General features: G+C 33.7%; 1 protein-coding gene across 2 annotated transcripts in view; it reads left to right on the top strand.

The window, feature by feature from the left end:
• The window catches only part of LOC137404419 (uncharacterized), a 34,250-nt gene that overhangs the window by 1,383 nt on the left and 10,139 nt on the right, over positions 1-22,728 (top strand). The window contains exons 2-4 of one of the 2 annotated variants that reach the window (XM_068090619.1): positions 5,259-5,298; positions 11,797-11,851; positions 13,067-13,267. In XM_068090619.1, coding sequence (XP_067946720.1) covers positions 5,291-5,298; positions 11,797-11,851; positions 13,067-13,267 — 264 coding nt within the window. In that variant the 5' untranslated portion in view covers positions 5,259-5,290. The remainder of the gene's footprint in view (positions 1-5,258; positions 5,299-11,796; positions 11,852-13,066; positions 13,268-22,728) is intronic. The other variant, XM_068090620.1, reaches the window with a different exon arrangement.

Here is a 22,728-nt window from a genome sequence, read left to right as displayed (position 1 = left end):
CAAACGGTCTACGTTTATTACAAAAACCTTCGAATAAACTCGATTACAAGTAAACAGCACCATAGACTGGTAAAATAAACACGGTTTTCTTGTGAAATACGCACTACTAAATAGTTCTACAATCGGTCGCACGGCTTTATTGGCGTTTCAATTTTCGGTCTTAACTTTTATTAAACCGAGCTTTTCAAGCTTTTTGTGGCAATTTTCGTTCAAATAAATCTGTCTATTTGTGTATAATCCGATTAGATGGGTAAGTTTAAAGATAATACCGACAATTTAGAAAGACTTGGTAACATATTTAAATAGGTTTAAATGTGTTTTGTATTATTATTATACTTTAACGACTTTACATTCCGATGCTTAAATTTCTTGATGAAATTTCTAGCCAAGGGTTCGTCTCATTGTTGATGAATAATTTTCGTAAGTTGTGTGCACATGCATTTATCATAAAAACTCGCACACATCGCTCCGCTCGTTTGCTCGTGGGACAAACTTTATAACTTGTAATGTATGGCTATTAGTGATACTAGCGCATTGGGTTTGTATTTGGTAAAATATCATTCTGTGAGCATTCAATGCATAATGTGTGAGCTTTGCTGTTTTGCTACTAAATTTGGTATAACATAGCGTAATCCTTTTGATGCACAGTGCATGAGTTTTGCGATTTTTAATTGTATTCAATAAACCACCATTTTCTGAATGTTTGATGCACAGTGTGTTGCCACTTTTCCTTCTACGTCTCAGTTTGAATACATAAACATCTAGCTTGTAATAATCCTAATTCTAACTTACGTGTACGTAGTATTATGATTAAGTGAAGAGATTAACCTCGTAATACTCACCTCACTTTATACTTCATCGCAGTTGAATATTTAATCAAACCAGTTCTACAGCATCCTTTTGGCTGCATCAAAAAAGCCAAAGATAGCCTTCACAAAAAGCAAAGTCAAAGGCTACACATTAGTTGTACAAGGTGAAGTCATCAACATAAGATAGTTGACTCAAAATAAAATATGTTTGTTTAATAGACCTGTGTCTAATTCTACAGATTATATACACTGTTTCCATAAGGCAGTTAATCTGATAGTTTGCGTCATCCTCAAGATGAAAATGACAAAAAGTCTGCAAGTCACACGAGTTTTGATACTTGTAAATGGTACGTTTTCGAATGTTTCATGCTTGCAGATGGAAGTGGCACTCGTGAATGATGCGCAAGAAACTTCAGCACAAACTATTTCATTTTAAACATTTTCAGTCATTCCTTTTTCAAAAGTGTGCTGATAAGCGAGACAGGAGTGCGCCGCTATCACCTCTGACATCAAATTCCTTATTTTTTTAACAAAGCGCTTGCGTTACACCTCAATTGCGAATGTACATTGAAACCCTTATTGCACGGTTACTGAACGTGAGCACAACTTCAAACCTGTGTTGCCTTACAATGGAAACACAATGATTGTCTAACTTGACATTTTCAAGTTAAGAATTTGAGTTGGTCTATAACTTGGTACATAGTAAATTGAATGCTTGTGTTATTAAACATTGTTACTCCATAAGGAGGGCTTATCTAATAATAAAAGTATTCAACCTAGTTCATACACAAAATTTCCAAATTTTACATTCAGCGCTGTGTCTTACATTTAGTCAATTTTAAGTTCATCCAAGATTTACTTATGGAACAGACCTACATACAATATATGTAGATACTTCTTGGTATGCCACTTGGCAGCTCTTTAGGTTGAAAATAGGTAGCTTATGTTAAGTGCTGCCTAGGCTATCATATGAAGCAGGGTGTTACTACTTGACACAGCCATGGTCTACTACAAGACATCGTGGTTTATTAGAGCAATCACAAATGTACACCTTGACACTAAGCATGTATTTTCGCCAATGCTGGCTTGAAGGATTAGTTCTAGCTACATGAAAAAGGGGGTGTTACCTAATACATTACATAATACAATGCAAACTACATCATCCTTTGATTTATAAATCACAACCAGGGTAATCAGAAGATATTAATATATTACATACTAGCATAACATACATGTATATCTGAACTGACAATATAAATTGTCACAACACAAACACGGCTCTAGTGTTCATAAAATTTTCCGTATCTTTCTGGAGGTTGCCTGTCTCTAATTGGCCTGGTATTGCCCACTGCAGTATTTTCATTGTCATGATCACTGTCACTCTCAGTATATGAGTCTGCAGAACTATTGTCATTTTTACAGATGTTGAGATTAGCAAAATCAAATTCAACTTCCACAGCATTGTCACTTGACACCCTATCACTGCCGGTATCCTCGCTATTACAATCAGCTAACCGTATTTCTGAAATGTGCCTGCTTGTGCCATCAACCTCTAAGACTACATCAGATACCAACGCAGTTACTGTTCCTTTTGCCCATACAGTAGTACATTTAGCATGCACTGGCTTAACATATACTGACTTAACATACGGACTTAACATACTACTGTGTCACCAATTTTGTACGGGTTTCTTAACGCTCCACGTGAAAATCTTTGTGGCTCTGCAACAACGTAAGGATTTCTTACTGCGTGGGAGTATAGCATTTGCGAAGGTACAATACCTTGCCTGTTTGGGGTATTGTAGTACCAAAACACCATTCTGTTAACATTGTTGCCTGAACGCGCAGCCATTCTGTTAATTGTCCTATGGTTACGTTCAACAATGCCATTACCAGATGGCCTGTAAGCGCAACTTAACAAATGATTAACGTTCCATGTTTTTAGGATGCTAGACAACTGCGCGCTTTTGAAGCATGGACCGTTGTCAGAAACCAACTCTTGTGGGGGACCCCGCTCCTCAAATATGCGTACCAACTGTGCTATTACAGAGTTGGCTGTCTCATCTCTCAGTTTTAACCATATAGCAAATTTGCTAGGGCCGCAATCCAAGATTGTCAAATAAGGTACTCGGCCCACATGTGTGATATCAACAGCAAGTCTATGCCACACTTTTTCGACTTCCAAATTTCCTCTCTCCCATCTCACAGGTGAAGGATCAATTTGTTTGCAGATTTGACACTCCTTCACAACCCTTTCAATCATAGCTTTTGAGGCTCTGTCACCAAACCTCTGATTAGCCAAGTAACTCATCTTGTCAACTCCTAAATGGTGAACTTGATGCATGTTATATATTTCTTCATCAATACTTGAAACTTCCTCCGCTACTACACCCACACATGATACTAGTGGTTTCAGCCACCTTCGGTTCACCCTTGTTAAAACATCAGCACGGTTGTCCGCTGACTTGACTAAGGACATTTGTAGAGTGATGCCATATTCGTCTACCAATTGAGCAATAACCCCAAGCCGCCTTTTGACTATCATTTCTGAAAATCCACTGACTTTGGGGCGATGGCTTTCTGTAATAACGGAATTAACCCAGTTATACACTGATAATGAGTCTGTGACAATCGTAGCTTGTTTTACTCCCCACTTTATTGCAAGATTTAATCCTTTAAGTACTGCTTCAAGTTCAACTACATTTATATGCATACTATCATCAATTTTCCTTAGCCATGATGCATCTTCTACAATGCTACCTTCCATTTCTATGCACACACCAATAGCTATAGAGCTCGCATCACACCAGCCTTGCAACACTCATCTCTATTCACAGACCATTTGCCTTGCACTGGGTCATGTCTCGTTACCCTATTTAGTGTTTCATCTATCATCTGCAGCACTTCTTTTGCTATTGCATCATCCCACTTGCCATCAGCAGCACACCGCTTCATGTAGCTGCATGGGACTCGACTCGTAGCCAGCCATCTACTGAGTAGTGACCAATCAGTTTACCACACACAGAAAACATCTCTTTTTGTATGAATGCTTTCTACTGTTGGCACAGCTAAGTCGCGTCGCCATGTACATATACCTTTTTTACTGATTGTCACGCAAAGCCCTAAAACACGCGCTTCACGTAAATCGACAGGCTCTTTTGGGACTAGACCAAACTTTAACAAATGGCTGTGCACAACTTCGACTGACACTACTGACTTATTTACCAAAATATCATCAATATAATGATCAGTACCAGCAGCAACCGTAGGATCAAGAGACAACACTGTTGACAATATTTTCGACATAATCTTAGGTGCTGCATTGAGACCAAAACCTAGTCTAGTCATGACATACAAAATTCCATTGAACATAACAGCTTGAAATCTCTGTAAACTAGCATCAACATGCAGTTGTATATATGCTTTCTTTAAATCTAACATGCAAGCATCACTGCCTAACTTACGCCACTTGCGGAGTTTATCTTGGCATACTGCGGTGTCCAAACCAGGATGACTGCTGACATACCCATTCAGTTCTCTGCTATAATCCATTACAGGTCGTACCTTTGTCTCTTTATTAGGTTGTGTAGCTGCCAACAATGGAATAATGCCAGTTACAGGTCCATGAAGCGCATCTCGGTTTGGCTGCAGCCATCCATTGTCTATCCATTGCATAACCTGTTTTTCATATTATTTTCTGATGGTATCATTTATAGCGTATTCTCCACATGTATTGAACATTATATAGGCTCTCTACTTAACCATTTCCAAGCAACTGTCCACTTGTGACCATCAAATTGTGCTTTAAAGTCTCTATCATCTATAACTATTGGCGGCTGCTGGTCATCATTATGACTGACAGTACTAGCTTTGTTACGTAGCATCACGCCAACTGTTCTTAACTGTCTTGGTCCAAAAAGTACACCTCTATTTTTATCTATAGATACCCCGCCTAGCTTTGCAATGCCATCTATTCCTAGTATCATCTGGCAACCACTTACTAGCTTCGGAGCAATCATACACTGAACCGTAATTTTACAAGAGTGATCCAGTTCTATGTCAAGAGTTGCCTCACCCTTGCATGTAGTGATATGTCCATTTAACATCATTATTTGTCGCTGAGGACCTTTCGGCAGCAATCCTAACTGCTGTGCCCGCCGTTGTTGTATAATTGATTGCTCACATCCGCTATCCACCAATGCTTTTATCTTTGTGCCTTTTACCCATACATAAACAAATGGTGGCACAGAGTTTTTTTACATTGGGGAAGAGCCGGTGCATACACTTCCCCACTGGCATTTCACTGCATCTGAAAACAGTTTTTCTGGATGTGACCAAGTTTATTACACAGTGGCTAGTTTACAGCAGTGCAAAGCAGGTGTTACGCTAGTCTAGAGGTCAAGTGGATGTTTTTTAGACCATGATTAAATGTAACAGCTACTATTACAGAAACACCGGTGCAGACAGTGCTAAAGATCCGTATGGCAAAGTAAGTTTTCATAACTAGAAATCTATTGTAATATATATGCATAACGGTTTTCACAAAGCTGATCCCTGACCAATTTTTTGTGTAAACAGTATTCAGATTAATACTCAGCCTGCTTTTCATATCTGTTATGCTGTTATAGTCTGAGGCTATATTTTTTGTCAAAGACAAACTACCACAAAATTTTATTAGATTTTATCAGAAAGTTTTGGTATTTTTTTATCATTTGCGATTATTTTTGATGTTTGTGGTGATCTGACTGGTAGGATGTTTCAGGATTAAAATTACAAAACTTAATAGCCATTACTCTTGGTCTCTTTGCAACTATAGACTTTATAATTGCATTTTTGCTTGATCTGATCATTTGCACGGCTATCGTGTTTTTTGGATTTTAATCTTGAAACATCAATCAGACCACCTAAAGCAACAAAAACAATTGCAAATGATTGAAAAATCCCAATATTTTTGGATAAAACTACAAAGGCTTTGTGTAGATTCATCTTCAAGTGCTGTAGGAATGTTATTCCTAATCACCGGTAAACCGGTTTGTACAAATCACATTAGACAGACAATTTTTACGTTAAAATTATAAAGCATTCTGCCAAGTAAAGTCACACTTTTTGGAAAGAAAAGTGAATGCTTTTGTATAGATAGAGGTGTTAAACACAAAAACAACGTTGATGAAAAAAAATCAGCCATTGTTCTTGTGAGTGGAAAGGGAGACTAATGACCTACATATTGTACAACTAAGATCAATTTCTAGCATATCAGGGTTCCAGTGAATGCAGTAGGTAAGACTTCATAAATCAAAGAAGGGTGTAAATAATACATAACACATAATAATATACCATAAAATTATATACCAACAAAAATTTCAAATAATATACAAAATATAATGCTATAATATATATTATGATACTATTATTATTATATTTATATCATTACATTATATATATTATATAAAAGTATGATACATTATTTACATATTATATTATTACGTTTTACATATATTATTATAGGTTACATATAATGTACTACATATTATGTAAAACATGGCACGAGAAATATATATAAATCAAACTATATAAATAATATGTAATTATATTACTATATGCCATTACATTAATCATGGTACATTATATATTCTATATGTAATAAAATTTATCATAATTAGAGCTGTGTCGGTCTGTCCGAACCCACCGTAAGAGCGTTAGGAAAAAAGATTGCCACGCACAGGAGTTGAACCCAAATATTTGGATAATAATAAGTGTCCAAAATGTATTGGCTTTTAGGGGTGTTATGCATATAGTGGCATATATTTATATTTTACTATATTCAGTAAAAATAAAAGCAGTCTGAGTATGTCTTTTTAATCTCATTATGATTGGTTACACTTCCTATCATTGCTATTAGTATAATTTGGATTTTTCTTGCTTACTGATCATTACACTTTATTATAAATTATTCCCTTTTATTCCTTCTTACCAGAAAAATAAATGTTTTAGAACAATTTAATTTTTTTTAACAGATTTAATGATTTGCTTTTTGATTTTATTTTGCGCATCAGACCAAAATTTGCTTTTAAACTGATGGCCATATCTGTGCCTAGCTTGATGCTTTGACCAATAGGAAACCGTGTTTCAGCTACTTGGATTAATTATGATTCACCTCAAAGCAACCACTACAACCCCTTTTGTACTCTAAACAAAAACAAAAAAACTGAATGGTGTTTGTTATATATTATTTCAAAACTTATTTTGAAACTTCAAAACATAAAATATTAACGTTTAAACTGCTTAGGCAGTGTGTCTACTTTGTAAACATTGTATTAGCCAGTCTCTATAATGTATTGGCTCACTCACAAGTTCTGAAAAGAGCTGTTCTGGTTTAAAATAAAAATGAGCTACTAGTTTTTGTATGTTTGATAACCTAACTGTTTTACAAGCCTTTTTCTAATTATTGTTAGACACAGCTATAAGTAGGTATTAGTAACAATACGGTTACAATATAAAAAAAGACATACAAACAGTTTCCAGCAAACCTAAACACTTCACGCATAAGATTAATTGTGTACCAGCTAAGTAAATCATCACATATATTAACTTTACTCAACGAAAGTGACTGCTTCAACTATACATGATTATTGCGACCTCTTTAGAAATATTAGTCTCGCTGCTTCTATATCATTGCTCAGTGAGTGTGGTGCGCGTCACAAAGCTAGACAGAACTTTGAAGTGAAGCTTTTAAGCCTTTTCTTCTAGTAGGATGAGTAAAAACATATGTGTACCTACTAGTGCCATGTATGGCGCCTTACAGTGCCTCGCGTTGCGCGTTCACAACTCGAGTTGTACAACTCGAGTTGCCGTGTTGTCCAACTCGAGTTGCCGAATTGTACAACTCGGCCTGGGTTTATGACCTGGAGTTGTGTTACCTATACGCAAAACTAACACGGGTTTGTAAAGAAAGCAAAGTGAGTAATTGGGGTGTCTCATTTACAGAAATTTAATAATAATTTAAATATGTATACATATTTAAATTATATATATTGGCGAGATTTGCGCATATTCATTTCTATAACTTTAAAGAGACAAAAACCATTGTAGAATGTAAAAAGCAAACTAAGAACAATCTATATGAGAACCGAGCAGCGAAATTTTTTTCCCAAACATGTTTACAAACGGCAGTAAAATTTTGGCTCATGATTGGCTTTAGTAATTGAGTTTTAGTAATCAAAACTTACATCATTACATGGAAAGTCAATAGTTATAATTAGAGAAATACACAAAATTTCAAAATTTTATTCAAAATGGCTTAAATTAATGAATTTTAAGTGAGCGCCTCTTACGTTTAAACAGCACTTTTTGAATGATAACATCAGTTTTGCTACGTTATTTAGAGTTTTGTGTTTCTTTCTAATTATAACTATTGATTTCTATTGTATTGATGTAAGTTTTGGTTACTAAAACTCAATTACTAAAGCCAATCATGAGCCAGAATTTTACTGCCGTATGTAAACCTGTTTGGGAAAAAGAAATTCGCAGCCAGCCGGGCAACTTCTTTTTCAAATGAAAAAGAGTCATCTCTCTAGAATCTGACAAGAAACTGAATGAACACCGAAAATGAACATAGAAATTATTTCAACGGCGTTTAATGATGCACAAAAAAAATTCCATATAGCTAGAGAAAATAAAATGATGAGATGTTCTCAAGCCGAGTTGTTGAACTTGAGTTGCTGTTGAAAGAACTCGGCTTGGGTTTTGATGAACTCGAGTTGTGCAACTCGAGTTGTACAACTCGAGTTATATTTACAAACTCGAGTTGTACAACTCGAGTTCTGCAACTCGATTTGTACAACTCGAGTTGCAAACTCGGCACAGTATAATTCTAATAATTCGCTATTAGTTCTAGTTTTACAGTACACACATTGTTTAATTTCTATTAGCTAACGGGTGCCTCTTGATGTACCATCGTTAATATAACCATATCTACGGTTATGCTACCGTAATACCAATATATTGCACCTTACTTTTGAAAAGTCGTGTTGCGCGTTCACAACTCGAGTTGTGCAACTCGAGTTGATCAACTCGAGTTGCAAACCCGCAACGCGAGGCACTGTAAGGCGCCATAGCCATGACTTGTCTTGCAACTAGTTTAGACACAAACTGACAGGCGTCAGCTACTTAAAGAGCATCTTTCGGCAGAATATTTTGTATTACTTATTTTAACTTTTTAATCGGTTAAATTTAAATATAATTTTTGTATTCATATAAACCATGTTATAACCTAAAAATGTAATTACAGATAGTGCTTGAAGACACTTCATGTAATCGAAACTAGATATTTGGATTTCCTATAAAGCCGCTACCATTTGCGACACCAGATCACTTTTCCACATTTAAGAATAGCTATGCACATAGTTATTACGCATGACAATCTCTCCTGGCGCACATGACTGCCAGCGTATGAGTCTTTACTATAATAAGAGCTGTGTTTGTGCGTCTCGTCCGAAGCCATGGTAGTAGGCAGAGGAAAAAGTATTATTACATCATATGAGATTTGAACTCGCTGCATTCAGCATGGTAGACCAACGCTCTTAAGACCTGTGCCTACCGACTGCCTTCTAGTAATGTAGAATAATTGTACATACTGGTACCAGACCTGCTGATCTCTCACAGGACACTAGACTGCCAAAGTTCTAGTGTTAATAAACCAGTGCTTCTTTTCTGATATGGAGAGCCTTGCAGCGTTTGTTACTCACATTTTCTACAAAAGTGGATTGTAAACTTGATTGGTTTTATACTAGTTACAACTGTATCTTATATTCTATTTTTGAAAAACATAAAATGGTGTCAGAGAAAAGATGGAACTACAAATCAGAAAGTAAAGTGCAGTAATATTAAAGATGTAGTTGCGTCAAAATTTAAGTTGATCTTAAAAGAAAGCATTTTTTTTCTCTATCAGTTGATATGTTGTTTGTTGTGTTACGCGATCGCATTGCCAAGATATTTGAAGATTAAAACCGAAAAAATCTGGTCGCCGTAAAAACGCTCAGGCCACAAAAACGTGCCCAGCCTCGCCAAAAATGATGTCACGCGTTTGGCAACCTGTCTCTATCTCTCGTATTCACATCGGCTATTTGCGATAAAAGTCTACTCTTACGCGGCTCTGTTGGCATATATCTTATTTTGTATTTGCTCATGTTGGCTAGAATAAAATTTTAAATCCTGCTACAGATGCATTATTATGAATGTTTAAAAGACCTCAAATAACGGAAATTGAAAATTTGTTCTACTCACTTTCTCCAAATGTTGTGTAAACATTTGGGTACCGACTACCAATTCTACCGGTCTACGGTAATTCTGTCAAGTCACTTTATGTAGAACGCGGTCTTTGTATCAGCGCAGTTTTGCAGCTACCCATATAAACGATACACAGCCTCCCATAAGCCCCGCCCACATTATGTCGCCTATTACCTATTGCCTACGTACTAGTTTCTTACTAGTATTCTTACCGAATACTAAATAGTTGAAATAAGCAAGCCACCTCTTTGAAAAAAATATAGACAGGGATTTTTAAGGATGAGAAGTCTGCTGCAAACTGGATTTGAACTCACATTCTCCAGTTCTGCGGACACCCATATACCATATCCGATTCACTACAATATTCTGCAAATCATGTTTTGCATTATCTTCAACAATATTATTTTATTATATATTTTTTACAAGCAAAAATATTTTCATCTCGGCATAAAGCTTTTATTAAAAATATTCATCAAGTCGTGGCCACTCACATAGTATTAGCTGATACAATAAGACATTCATCTACTGCAACAAACTCAAACAAAACATCATCCAGCACGCATTCAAGTCTCGCATTCTCCTTTATGGCAGTTTCCACACTGACAAAGCTTCTTCGGCTGGTGGGACGACATAAACATTCTGTAATCAGTAAAACAAGTAAATGTAAACAAAGTAGATGCAAAAAATATGTCATTCATAGATATGTCATTCTAAAGCGTATCTATTGACAGCATCCAAATTGGGAGTTGAATAGATTGCGAGTGTAATTTTAAAAACGAATAAACATTTAATAAAGGCACAAGTACGCCAAGCCAACGATTCGAAGCTTTGGCTCTGGAAATTAAAGATTTGCAATGATCAATCGATTTTACCCACTTCCTACGAGTGAAAATAATTTGTAATCATGACTCTAATTTACTAAAGAAAAATCGAAAAAAATATTATAGATAGGTAAAACGGCAGATAAGCTATGAAACGATGATTGGAGATGGCAAAGAATTATCATTTTATTAATTAGTATATGTATTTATGACTATAAAAAATATTACATTTACTAAAGTATAGAAGACTCTAAGTTAATTTACCTCCATTCTGTCTTATTCTGCAGCAAAACGCTGCTGACGCCTGTCAGCTTTGGCCATAGGCTGCCTACTCTAATCTTTTACTAAAAGTTGCTCAGATAACTCTGAGTAGCGGTCGTTCTACTTGAACTTGAAGCCATTTTAAAACTATGAATAACTTAGTAATTGTTGGAACGCGTTGAATCAGTAACGATGAGCATTCTCTATCGAATTAGAATGAATTCTCTAACGATGAGAATCTTCGAAATCGCAGACAACGCGTTTTACGAGTGATAACATTTATTACGGCCTATATAAAAATTTCGCACGCATGATTGGCTAACGAATCGACCTCATATTTATTGCTCGTGGTTTCGTTTCAGATACCTTGCTTGTGACGTCACGAAATAGGCACCCGCTGGAACAGGAGCTTTTTAAAAGAGGGCCTCATTCAAACGCATATATCTCTGGACAGGGTTGGTCTACAAAGACAAAAATGGCATCAAATTGTAGCTGATGTTTTAGCCTTTTATGGGCCCTAATTTCATTTTTGACGCAACTACATCTTTAAACCATTTTCTCTGTTATGGTTGATCTGATAGTTTTTATTTGAATTAAAACGCTCCATGATTTTGTTTCAGTGCTTCCTCCATGACAGACCAGCAGCAGACTGAACCTGGTGGAGTAAAGATTGAGGTAATATCAAAGTGTACAGAAACTGCATAAACTTTGATAGACTATTACTTAGAGTGTGTGTCTGATAACATAGAAGAATTTGACATTGGTTTGTGAGGACAAACTAGAGAGCCAGCCAACTAGCAAACCCCTAGTTATTAAACTAAAGCACTAGTGTTACACGCTTGAAGCCTCCCTATTGGCTTAACCTTCCTTGCACCCGCCTTTATACCCTTCCCTCTACTACATCACTACTACGTCACGAACTTCATGTTCAACTTCTCGCCACTACTTGTAACTGCTGTGACCTCAGACATTAGCGTAGTCCGCAGCACTAACCCGATTATACAACACCAATAGAAGTTATACTTGATTTTACTTGCGTGCTTTATTTTATCAGACTTATAATAGTTTTTAGCTCTGACTGTGCTACACCATGTTACATAACAGCGGATAAGCACATGTTTTGATGCATCACACAAAAAGCTATAGCCCAAGATCTTTACAAATATTTTTTGTCTGTAGCCTATGACTGAGTGCCAGTTTTATAAAAATGAATTTAATGTATTCTAAAATGTTGTATTGTATCCTTTTGGAGTCTTTGATAGAGTAACTGCTGTCTGGCCACCTATTGTTGAAAGTGGCATGAAAAAAACTTGGAATTTATGGATATACATTGGACTGAACATTAACTTATCAAACACCCCACTCCTTAAAAATAATATTTTGATGTTATGTCACTCATCATTCTCACAAAGTGTTCCTAGGAAACTTATTATGATTATTAAATTCAAAGATAATAATATAAATGGTGTAGTCTTATTGTAAAGTTCATGAGTTACAAATTTATATGCTTTTACTTGTTTTTCTGGAGAGAAAGCAGTGTTTTCATATTTGATATTAATACCTGCAGGATATCCAGTTTGTTAATAATGATAACGAGCAAAAAAGGGCCAGCTTGTATTGATAACGTAGCCTTTAAACTAATGATCACCAGCATGAATCATGCTTCATCTCATCAATAGTGGTCTAGTAATGGACCTAAAGATTTAATTATTCCTCTTCTGTGATAACAAGAAAATACATGAAAATGAAAAAATATACTTTCCTACAAAACAGCAACACGGTTTTACAGATTGAAAACAAATTCACAATAATTACTAATTGATGCTGTTCGATGTAGCTTACCTCATAAAAATGATTTAGCATGATAATTTGCACAAATGTATTTGATAGGTTTGGAATGATGAAACCAAGGCAACAAAGTGGAGACAACTGCTGAAACCTTGGAATAATTTCTGGTTGACAGAGCCAACGAACTCCGCAGCTATTTCTGTGCTAGATGAGAAGTGTATACAAAGTCTTTCCCGTTTGCTTCTCTGGCAAGTGTCGTATAATGACACTCCGATCGTAGTCGCTAGAGCTCCTGATGACCAGGTTAAAATTTTATTACAAAATTTATCCCAAACACGAAGTTGGTTTAAATTTTACCATTGATTAAAGCTGCATGTATGTATGCATGCATGTATTTACCACTTTTTATAGATAGCGGGGATCATTGTAAAGGGCTATTTTTCGTTACATGCCAAAAACAAATGAAAATACAAACGTTGGAAATCTTTGAGTGGATTGAACAAAAAACAATTTATTGTGTGTTTATTGTTGCTGTGTGTTTTGAAGCATTATAATTCAATGCAGATGACTCAAGATAGTGAATTGAAGCTTGCATTAACAAAAAGTTTATTGACGGAAACATACGATGGTGGATGTAGTAAATTGATGACATGAGCCAATGTTTGGGCAGATTTATCAATATCTTGATCAGCCGATAACTTTTGAAAAACTTAGTTTTAGACGACTAAAACTGTGTTTAAACTGGTTCAATTAACAATGGCAAATGTGTTAGTCCGTGTCTTATCAGTTGGCAGGTGAGATTTGTCAATGAGCTCATCTAAAAACAGAGTGATCGTCACAGAACTTGGGTGAAAGCTAATAACAGATCATTGGCTGCTGCACATGCAGCTTAAGTTTTCATAAAAAGAATTGGCTATGCTTTTAAAAATAAATAAATTCTTATTTTTCATGAAAAGTGTTGAAGCTTAAACTCACATGAATCGCCTGATTTTATTTAAAAGAAATGTTTCAGAGAATGGTCTCACCTAAAAAAACAAAATTTTTTGGCACAAACTGTTTGACTTTTTACACAATCCATTTTTGTTTTTTTTTAAACTGTGAAAATCTGCTTAAAACTTTTTAGTGGACGTGATTTTTCACATGGAAAGTTGCAACACATCAGTTAACAAAGTTTTGAGTGCATTTCAGTCAAAAAAACTTATAAAATAACTCATTTCCAAAAGCCTACAAACCGAATCTTTGATGTGCATTTGTACCATAGAATCTTACCGATTTGTTACTGCAGGTAAACTCTAATAAATTTTATTTCTAAAAGTTATTAGACGAACAAGTTGTTTGCAGATATTATTTTTTGTGACAATATTACAGCATCACACAGAATCATTTTTAAATTGACAATCATCAAATATTGCGTTGTGTCAAAAGATTTGCAAATCGACTTTAAAATATGCCGACATATCTTTCGGACTAAAAATTATAATATTTTATTTGATCCACTTAGGTTAGTTTTCAGCTTTATAAACTGTTATCAGTTTTTATTTCATTATATTCTGTTAGTACCGCTAAACTATATATTTGCCTAAATATAAAATAATTCACTTGAAACGTGTTCAAGTTTTTAACATGGCCTTGCAAAGCTAAATACCAAAATTCATTTTTAAACAAAGAAAACTAAATTTTTAATAAATATTAACCATCAACAAGAAAAAATATTTTGCTTGTACAGTATTCTGATTGGCAATATAACTAAACTAAAATATATATGTGTTAAATTTAATTATCGACTTTAGTAAATTCTTCAAGAAATTCAATGCACTGGAATTTAACTGTTTTATGTTGAACTTTTACAAAATCACTGACATATTGGATCAATCTATAATTTAAAAACCTTTTATATATAAAACAGCTTATGAAGCTATAAAACTAAACATTTTTGCATTTCTAAATAATTAATAGCTGACGAAATCCCTGTTTCTACAAGAACAATTAAGTTATGTTTCTGTTTCTGTTTACTTTCAACACTGAACTATCTAATTTATCTATATTTATATAATATTTCTCAAAGTTGATCGTATGTGAATTTATGTATTCGTCATTTTGAATGTCCAGCTATAGCTATTATTTAGCACTGCTCTCACTGTGCCTGTCTTTATATATTCAGTATTTCTGAAAGCTGGTGTGCCCGTCTGTATGTGTGTCTCTCCGGCTATAGCCCATGCTGATTATTTTACCAATGCGGCTACGTGTTACGATGCCCCTGTTAAGAAATATTTTTTTGTAAGGTTCAATTACTATATCTGAGGTCAAGGCCAATTCTTCTCACACGGACAAGTATACTGTATTCGTGAAAAGAGGCTTGACATTCTCTCTCCTTACGATCAGACAAAGTACGATATCTCATTTTTCGAGAGATTGCAGTATCATATTCTCATTCTCCAGTATCGAGAAATAATATTATCGTCATACTCAAAGTTTTGATGGATATCTTCTGGTGGAACAATAATTTTTTTTAACACACACATTTCTATGCAATAATTGTTATTATTAATTCAACATATTCAGGACTTTTATTTTGTTTTCTCAGTTCATATTAATTGGTTCATTACTGAATCATCTTTTATTGTAATCTTACCAAAACCAATGTAATTTAGCTATTACTTGCTAATTATTTCACATTTTTACCTAAACCCTTTTATAGCTGTTTTATTTTTTGGAATTTATTTGATATGCACGAAACATTTTCCTCATCATATGAAGTTTGACAGTTACAGTTGTTTGACATAGTTTGAAAACCTTTACAGTTGTTATTATTTTCTGTGTTAATTTATTTTAATTACACAAAACTCTTTTCTCATGACAAGTAGTTTGAAAGTTAGAATAAAAAATGATGTTTTATGTTAAATGCAAATAAATTTTCTGTCCAAAGAATTTTTTATTCCCCGGGCAACGCCGGGTTGTACAGCTAGTATTTATATAAATATCAATGTTTGTTTGTCATTTGTCATTCATCTATTTAGTTAAGGCAACAAAAAATTACCTTTGTATTGGATTTGAACTCGCAATTTTCAAATCACAAATCGACAAACAAGGACAAGTAACCACAAATATTGGCCATTCTTATCATTCCCATTAGTAGTATAGTGAGAGCAGATCTACACACACTAGGCGGAGCTTAGGGAGCAGGAAGTGACATCACATCAGGATCTGTTTGATTGACAGTTGGGGGGCGGAGCTAGGCGGTGTTGAGTCATGGTGTGAGTCATGGCGATCTGTGTGATTCGTGGTGCGAGTGAGTAATGGTGTGAGTTGGTTGGTGACGTCGCGGTGGTGGTGTCGGTGGCCGAGTGGTGAGTCGGGCCGCGAGACGATTCGCGGTTGTATTTGGGATTATCGGATTTCGTTGGCGTCCGGTAGAGGTCGCTCTTCCGTGCCGTTTCGGGGATTGACGGAGAGCTCGGTGGCGACGGGTTGACGGACGGTGGCGGATGGATTTCGAGATCGTCGGAGCTTGTATGTATTTTCTTTTTTCCGATCCCGAATGAGAATGATGTGTCTGCGAACGAATATTCATTTTGATTGTAAACTTCATAAATTCTGAAATTATCTATCGCCTCTAAGTCTTCATCAGGATTAAAACTTTTCAGAATTGACGGAGCATGCAATCTGAAGGAATTCAGAGAGAAATTAAAACAAAGATTATAAACTCTGTATATCAAGACAGTAATGAGTTAAGGAAATGATATTATGATTAAATTTTATATAGTTTATTTGATGATATATCATAGGGATTTAAACTTACTATCAATGGATATGTTATTGAATAAAAGTTTTGTATATAAAAATGCTAAAACATAATATAAAAAAGACTATTGAATTTCATTCAATCCCAATTTTCTTCTTCTTCTTTCATTGTCGAATGAGAATGAACTGTCTACAATCAAAACATACATTATTTTTAGTGAGATATAGTAAAAGTAAGACATACAATCAGATTAGATCATTCATTCAAACTAAAAATCAAATATAATGTAATACTTACTGAAGAAGAAGAAGATCCATCCTTTTTCTGAATGGAATCTTCCTGTTGAGATACGGGAGCCTGCAATTGCAATGATTACAGTCAGGATGGTTTACTATATCCTTGCTGAGATAGTAGACTCTACATTCACAATGGACTCCAACTTAAATTGTAAATTTCAATTGCATTAGTCATCGAATCATAGAATGATATGCAAGATGTAATGCAGACAGAATAGGATATGCAATCAGCTAGAGTAGGACATACAGACAATAAGAAAAACAAATATGTTACATCACATAGTCAGACTAGGACACACAGACAGAGGAGGATATTCAGTTAAAATAATCTGTTTTAATCTGAGTAGGGATATAACATACACTTTGCTAAGATATTGGAGTTTGCAATTGCAATGAATACAATCAGCCTAGAACACATAGTTACTACTCAGAAGAGAAGATTCATTGTATCATTCCTACATAACATCTAGATTGAATTTGTAGTACTTACTGTAAACCGTAATCTTTCGTTGAGATCTTGATAGAACTTTTCACGTAAGAGAAATCGACAAGCTTTTCGTTTCCGAACGCTTATTTCCATTCCATGAGAGCAGTAACCCCATCGCTTCACACATTTATCTACACAATGTAATCGTTCTTGAAATTTCCTTTTTCTGTTGTCTCTGGTACTCATTGTGAAGTTATGAACTGAATTGAAAAGGCATATTTGCTCGAAGGATTTATAACAAGTAGAAGTGTTGTCGCGGTTCAATAATTTTGTGATCTAATGATATATATAAACAGTTTTCGCGAAATTCACTTTCGCGAAATTCAATTTCGCGAAAGTTGACTATATAATATATATGTGTAATTTCGCGAAATTGGATTTCGCGAAATTGGATTTCGCGAAATTCACTTTCGCGAAATTCAATTTCGCGAAAGTTGACTATATAATATATATGTGTAATTTCGCGAAATCCAATTTCGCGAAATCCAATTTCGCGAAATTCACTTTCGCGAAATTCAATTTCGCGAAAGTTGACTATATAATATATATGTGTAATTTCGCGAAATCCAATTTCGTGAAATCCAATTTCGCGAAATTCACTTTCGCGAAATTCACTTTCGCGAAAGTTGACTATATAATATATATAATGTGTAATTTCGCGAAATTCAATTTCGCGAAATTCACTTTCGCGAAATTCAATTTCGCGAAAATCTGTTTACTATTTTCGCTTCATTAATTCCTTTGGACACACCCATCATTCTTCAATTCACTATATAAGCGTTGCATAATCTGATGGAATATTCTGCCTCATTAACCATCTCTTGATACCTACTTATATTTGAGAATTTGGGTCGATCGAGTGTTGATACCATAAGGCTTGTATGCTTCAGCTAGAATTCTGTTAGCCGGCTACTCGCGATTAAGTTCGTTGAGTGTCGCTGTTTTCAGGGGCTGTTGTGTGGACAAGCGCCTTGGCATTCGACTTGATTGTTTTCCTAGGTTTACCTATGGAATTCTCCTGTTTGGTTTGGCTTAACCATTCCATAACAGTTTCTCGACCAGTAAATAGATGAAGATGATGAACTAGTAAAGGGGCATACATGGATTAATATGTGGATTATTTTGAGGATAGCTCCAACTCAGTGTGAGTATATCAATATATAAAACTTATATCAAAAAGTAAATAATATTCGGTTGTATTTGTTACCAACTTTATTTCGATATAAAGTATATATGTATATTCAATTGTAAAATATAGAACAAAAAAAAAATTTATGTCAGATCTTCTAGTAATTTAACAATTTGGGAAGTTCCTTGAATATGTACATTGTCAACACCTTCATTTTCTTCGTTATTAAGACTTTTACTAATTTTTTTTTTCATTCCAATCATATCTATCTAGTATAGTTTTTCGAACTACATGATCTCGTGTATCTGTTTCAGAAATTTTTAGCATAACTGTTAGAAAATCTTCTATTGAACATCCTCTGCTCCAAAATATTGCAAAGAGAAGACAGTAATCTCCACATGTTGTTGAAATAATTGTTTCCAATGAAACAACCTTGTTGCCAATGACGTGCAACTAAATTTTTGGTTCAACAATTCCATTTCTAATTATTTTTTCAAAAACGGTAAAACCAGACCGTTATCGTCATGACAATAAGAAACACACCGAGTTTGTTCAACGCAAAGAAAAGCGTCAGGAATTTTGTGAGAGTAAGAGTTGCTAAACAATTTTACACCTATCTTGTGGAGAATTTTGTTCTGAATAATATACATTTAAAAGTAAAACGATATATGTTTTCATTTTTTGAGATATTGCTTAAATACTAACGGTATATCGGATTTTTTAGAAAATCCGTTTGAATTAACTTGGGCAGAATAATCGTTTGGTCAACAATTAACGTGGTAGCGAAAGAGTTAATATACAAGTGAGCAGTGATTATAAATGTATATATAATAATAAAATGTGAGTAAGATAAAAGCTACTGAAGATACAATAAACAAAGCTAGGATTGTGCTAGTCCATGTTGATATACAAGGGAGCAGTGATTATAAATATATATATATAATAAATCGTGAGTAAGATAAAAGCTACTGAAGATACAATAATCAAAGCAGGATTGTACTAGTCTATGTTGATGTACAAGTGGGCAATGATTATAAATGTATATATAATAATAAAATGAGAGTAAGATAAAAGCTACTGAAGATACAATAAACAAAGCTAGGACTGTACTAGTCCATGTTAATATACAAGTGAGCAGTGATTATAAATATATATATAATAATAAAATGAGAGTGAGTAATGTGAGTATATATAATAATACATTTTATTATTATATATAATTATAATCACTGCTCACTTGTATATTAACATGGACTAGCACAGTCCTAGCTTTGTTTATTGTATCTTCAGTAGCTTTTATCTTACTCACATTTTATTATTATATATACATTTATAATCATTGCTCACTTGTACACCAACATAGACTAGTACAATCCTAGTTTTTGTTTATTGTATCTTCAGTAGCTTTTATCTTACTCACATTTTATTATTATATATATTTATAATCACTGCTCCCTTGTATATCATCATGGACTAGTACAATCCTAGCTTTGATTGTATCTTCAGTAGCTTTTATCTTACTCACATTTTATTATTATATATACATTTATAATCATTGCTCACTTGTATATCAGCATGGCCTAGCACAATCCTAGTTTTGCTTATTGTATCTTTAGTAGATTTTATCTTACTCACATTTTGTTATTATATATACATTTATAATCACTGCTCACTTGTATATTAACATGGCCTAGCACAATCCTAACTTTGTTTATTGTATCTTCAGTAGCTTTTATCTTACTCACATTTTATTATATATACATTTAAAATCATTGCTCACTTGTACATCAACAGGGTCTAGCACAATCCTAGCTTTGTTTTATTGTATCTTCAGTATCTTTTATCTTACTCACGTTTTATTATTATATATTCATTTATATTCGCTGCTCACTTGTATATTAACATAGACTAGCACAATCCTAGCTCTGTTTATTGTATCTTCAGTAACTTTTATCTTACTCACATTTTATTATTATATATACATTTATAATCACTGCTCACTTGTATATTAACACGGACTAGCACAATCCTAGCTTTGTTTATTCTATCTTGAGTAGCTTTTATCTTACTCACATTTTATTATTATATATACATTTATAATCACTGCTCACTTGTACATTAACATGGACTAGCACAACCCTAGCTTTTATCTTACTCACATTTTATTATTATATATACATTTATAATCATTGCTCACTTGTATATCAACATGGCCTAGCACAATCCTAGTTTTGCTTATTGTATCTTTAGTAGTTTTTATCTTACTCACATTTTAATATTATATATACATTTATAATCACTGCTCACTTGTATATCAACATGGACTAGCACAATCCTAGCTTTGTTTATTGTATCTTCAGTAGCTTTTATCAATTATTCTAAAGTGCTGTAAAAGATCATCAGGAGTGTTAATAAAGTACTGAGAATAAGTATGTGTACAATTATTATAAAGTGCTGTAAGAGATCATCAAGAGTGTTAATAAAGTACAGAGAATAAGTATATGTACAATTATTATAAAGTGCTGTCAGAGATCATCAGGATTGTTAATAAAGTACAGAGAATAAGTATATGTACAATTATTATAAAGTGTAGTAAGAGATCATCAGGAGTGTTATTAAAGTACAGATAATAAGTATATGTACAATTATTATAAAGTTCTGTAAGAGTTCATCAAGAGTGTTAATAAAGTACAGAGAATAAGTATATGTACAATTATTATAAAGTGCTGTAAGAGATCATCAAGAGTGTTAATAAAGTACAGAGAATAAGTATATGTACAATTATTATAAAGTGCTGTAAGAGATCATCAAGAGTGTTAATAAAGTACAGAGAATAAGTATATGTACAATTATTATAAAGTGCTGTCAGAGATCATCAGGAGTGTTAATAAAGTACTGAGAGTAAGTATATGTACAATTATTATAAAGTTCTGTAAGAGTTCATCAAGAGTGTTAATAAAGTACAGAGAATAAGTATATGTACAATTATTATAAAGTGCTGTAAGAGATCATCAAGAGTGTTAATAAAGTACTGAGAATAAGTATATGTACAATTATTATAAAGTGCTGTAAGAGATCATCAGGTGTGGTAAAAAAGTACAGATAATAAGTATGTGTACAATTATTATAAAGTGTAGTAAAAGACCATCAAGAGTGTTAATAAAATACAGAGAATAAGTATATGTACAATTATTATAAAGTGCTGTAAGAGATCATCAGGTGTGGTAAAAAAGTACAGATAATAAGTATGTGTACAATTATTATAAAGTGTAGTAAAAGACCATCAAGAGTGTTAATAAAATACAGAGAATAAGTATGTGTACAATTATTATAAAGTGTAGTAAGAGATCATCAAGAGTGTTAATAAAGTACAGAGAATAAGTATGTGTACAATTATTCTAAAGTGCTGTAAAAGATCATCAGGAGTGTTAATAAAGTACTGAGAATAAGTATGTGTACAGTTATTATAAAGTGTTGTAAGAGAACATCAGGAGTATTAATAAAGTACAGAGAATAAGTATATGTACAATTATTATAAAGTGCTGTAAGAGATCATCAAGAGTGTTAATAAAGTACAGAGAATAAGTATATGTACAATTATTATAAAGTGCTGTCAGAGATCATCAGGATTGTTAATAAAGTACAGAGAATAAGTATATGTACAATTATTATAAAGTGTAGTAAGAGATCATCAGGAGTGTTATTAAAGTACAGATAATAAGTATATGTACAATTATTATAAAGTTCTGTAAGAGTTCATCAAGAGTGTTAATAAAGTACAGAGAATAAGTATATGTACAATTATTATAAAGTGTAGTAAGAGAACATCAGGAGTATTAATAAAGTACAGAGAATAAGTATATGTACAATTATTATAAAGTGCTGTAAGAGATCATCAAAAGTGTTAATAAAGTACAGAGAATAAGTATATGTACAATTATTATAAAGTGTTGTAAGAGATCATCAGGTGTGTTAACAAAGTACAGATAATAAGTATATGTACAATTATTATAAAGTGCTGTAAGAGTTCATCAAGAGTGTTAATAAAGTACAGAGAATAAGTATATGTACAATTATTATAAAGTGCTGTAAGAGATCATCAGGAGTGTT

This window comes from Watersipora subatra, chromosome 9, assembly GCF_963576615.1.
Source record: "Watersipora subatra chromosome 9, tzWatSuba1.1, whole genome shotgun sequence".
Classification (NCBI taxonomy): Eukaryota; Metazoa; Bryozoa; class Gymnolaemata; order Cheilostomatida; family Watersiporidae; genus Watersipora; species Watersipora subatra.
Note: the sequence above shows the minus strand (reverse complement) of the source record. Positions and strands in the feature narration are given on the sequence as shown.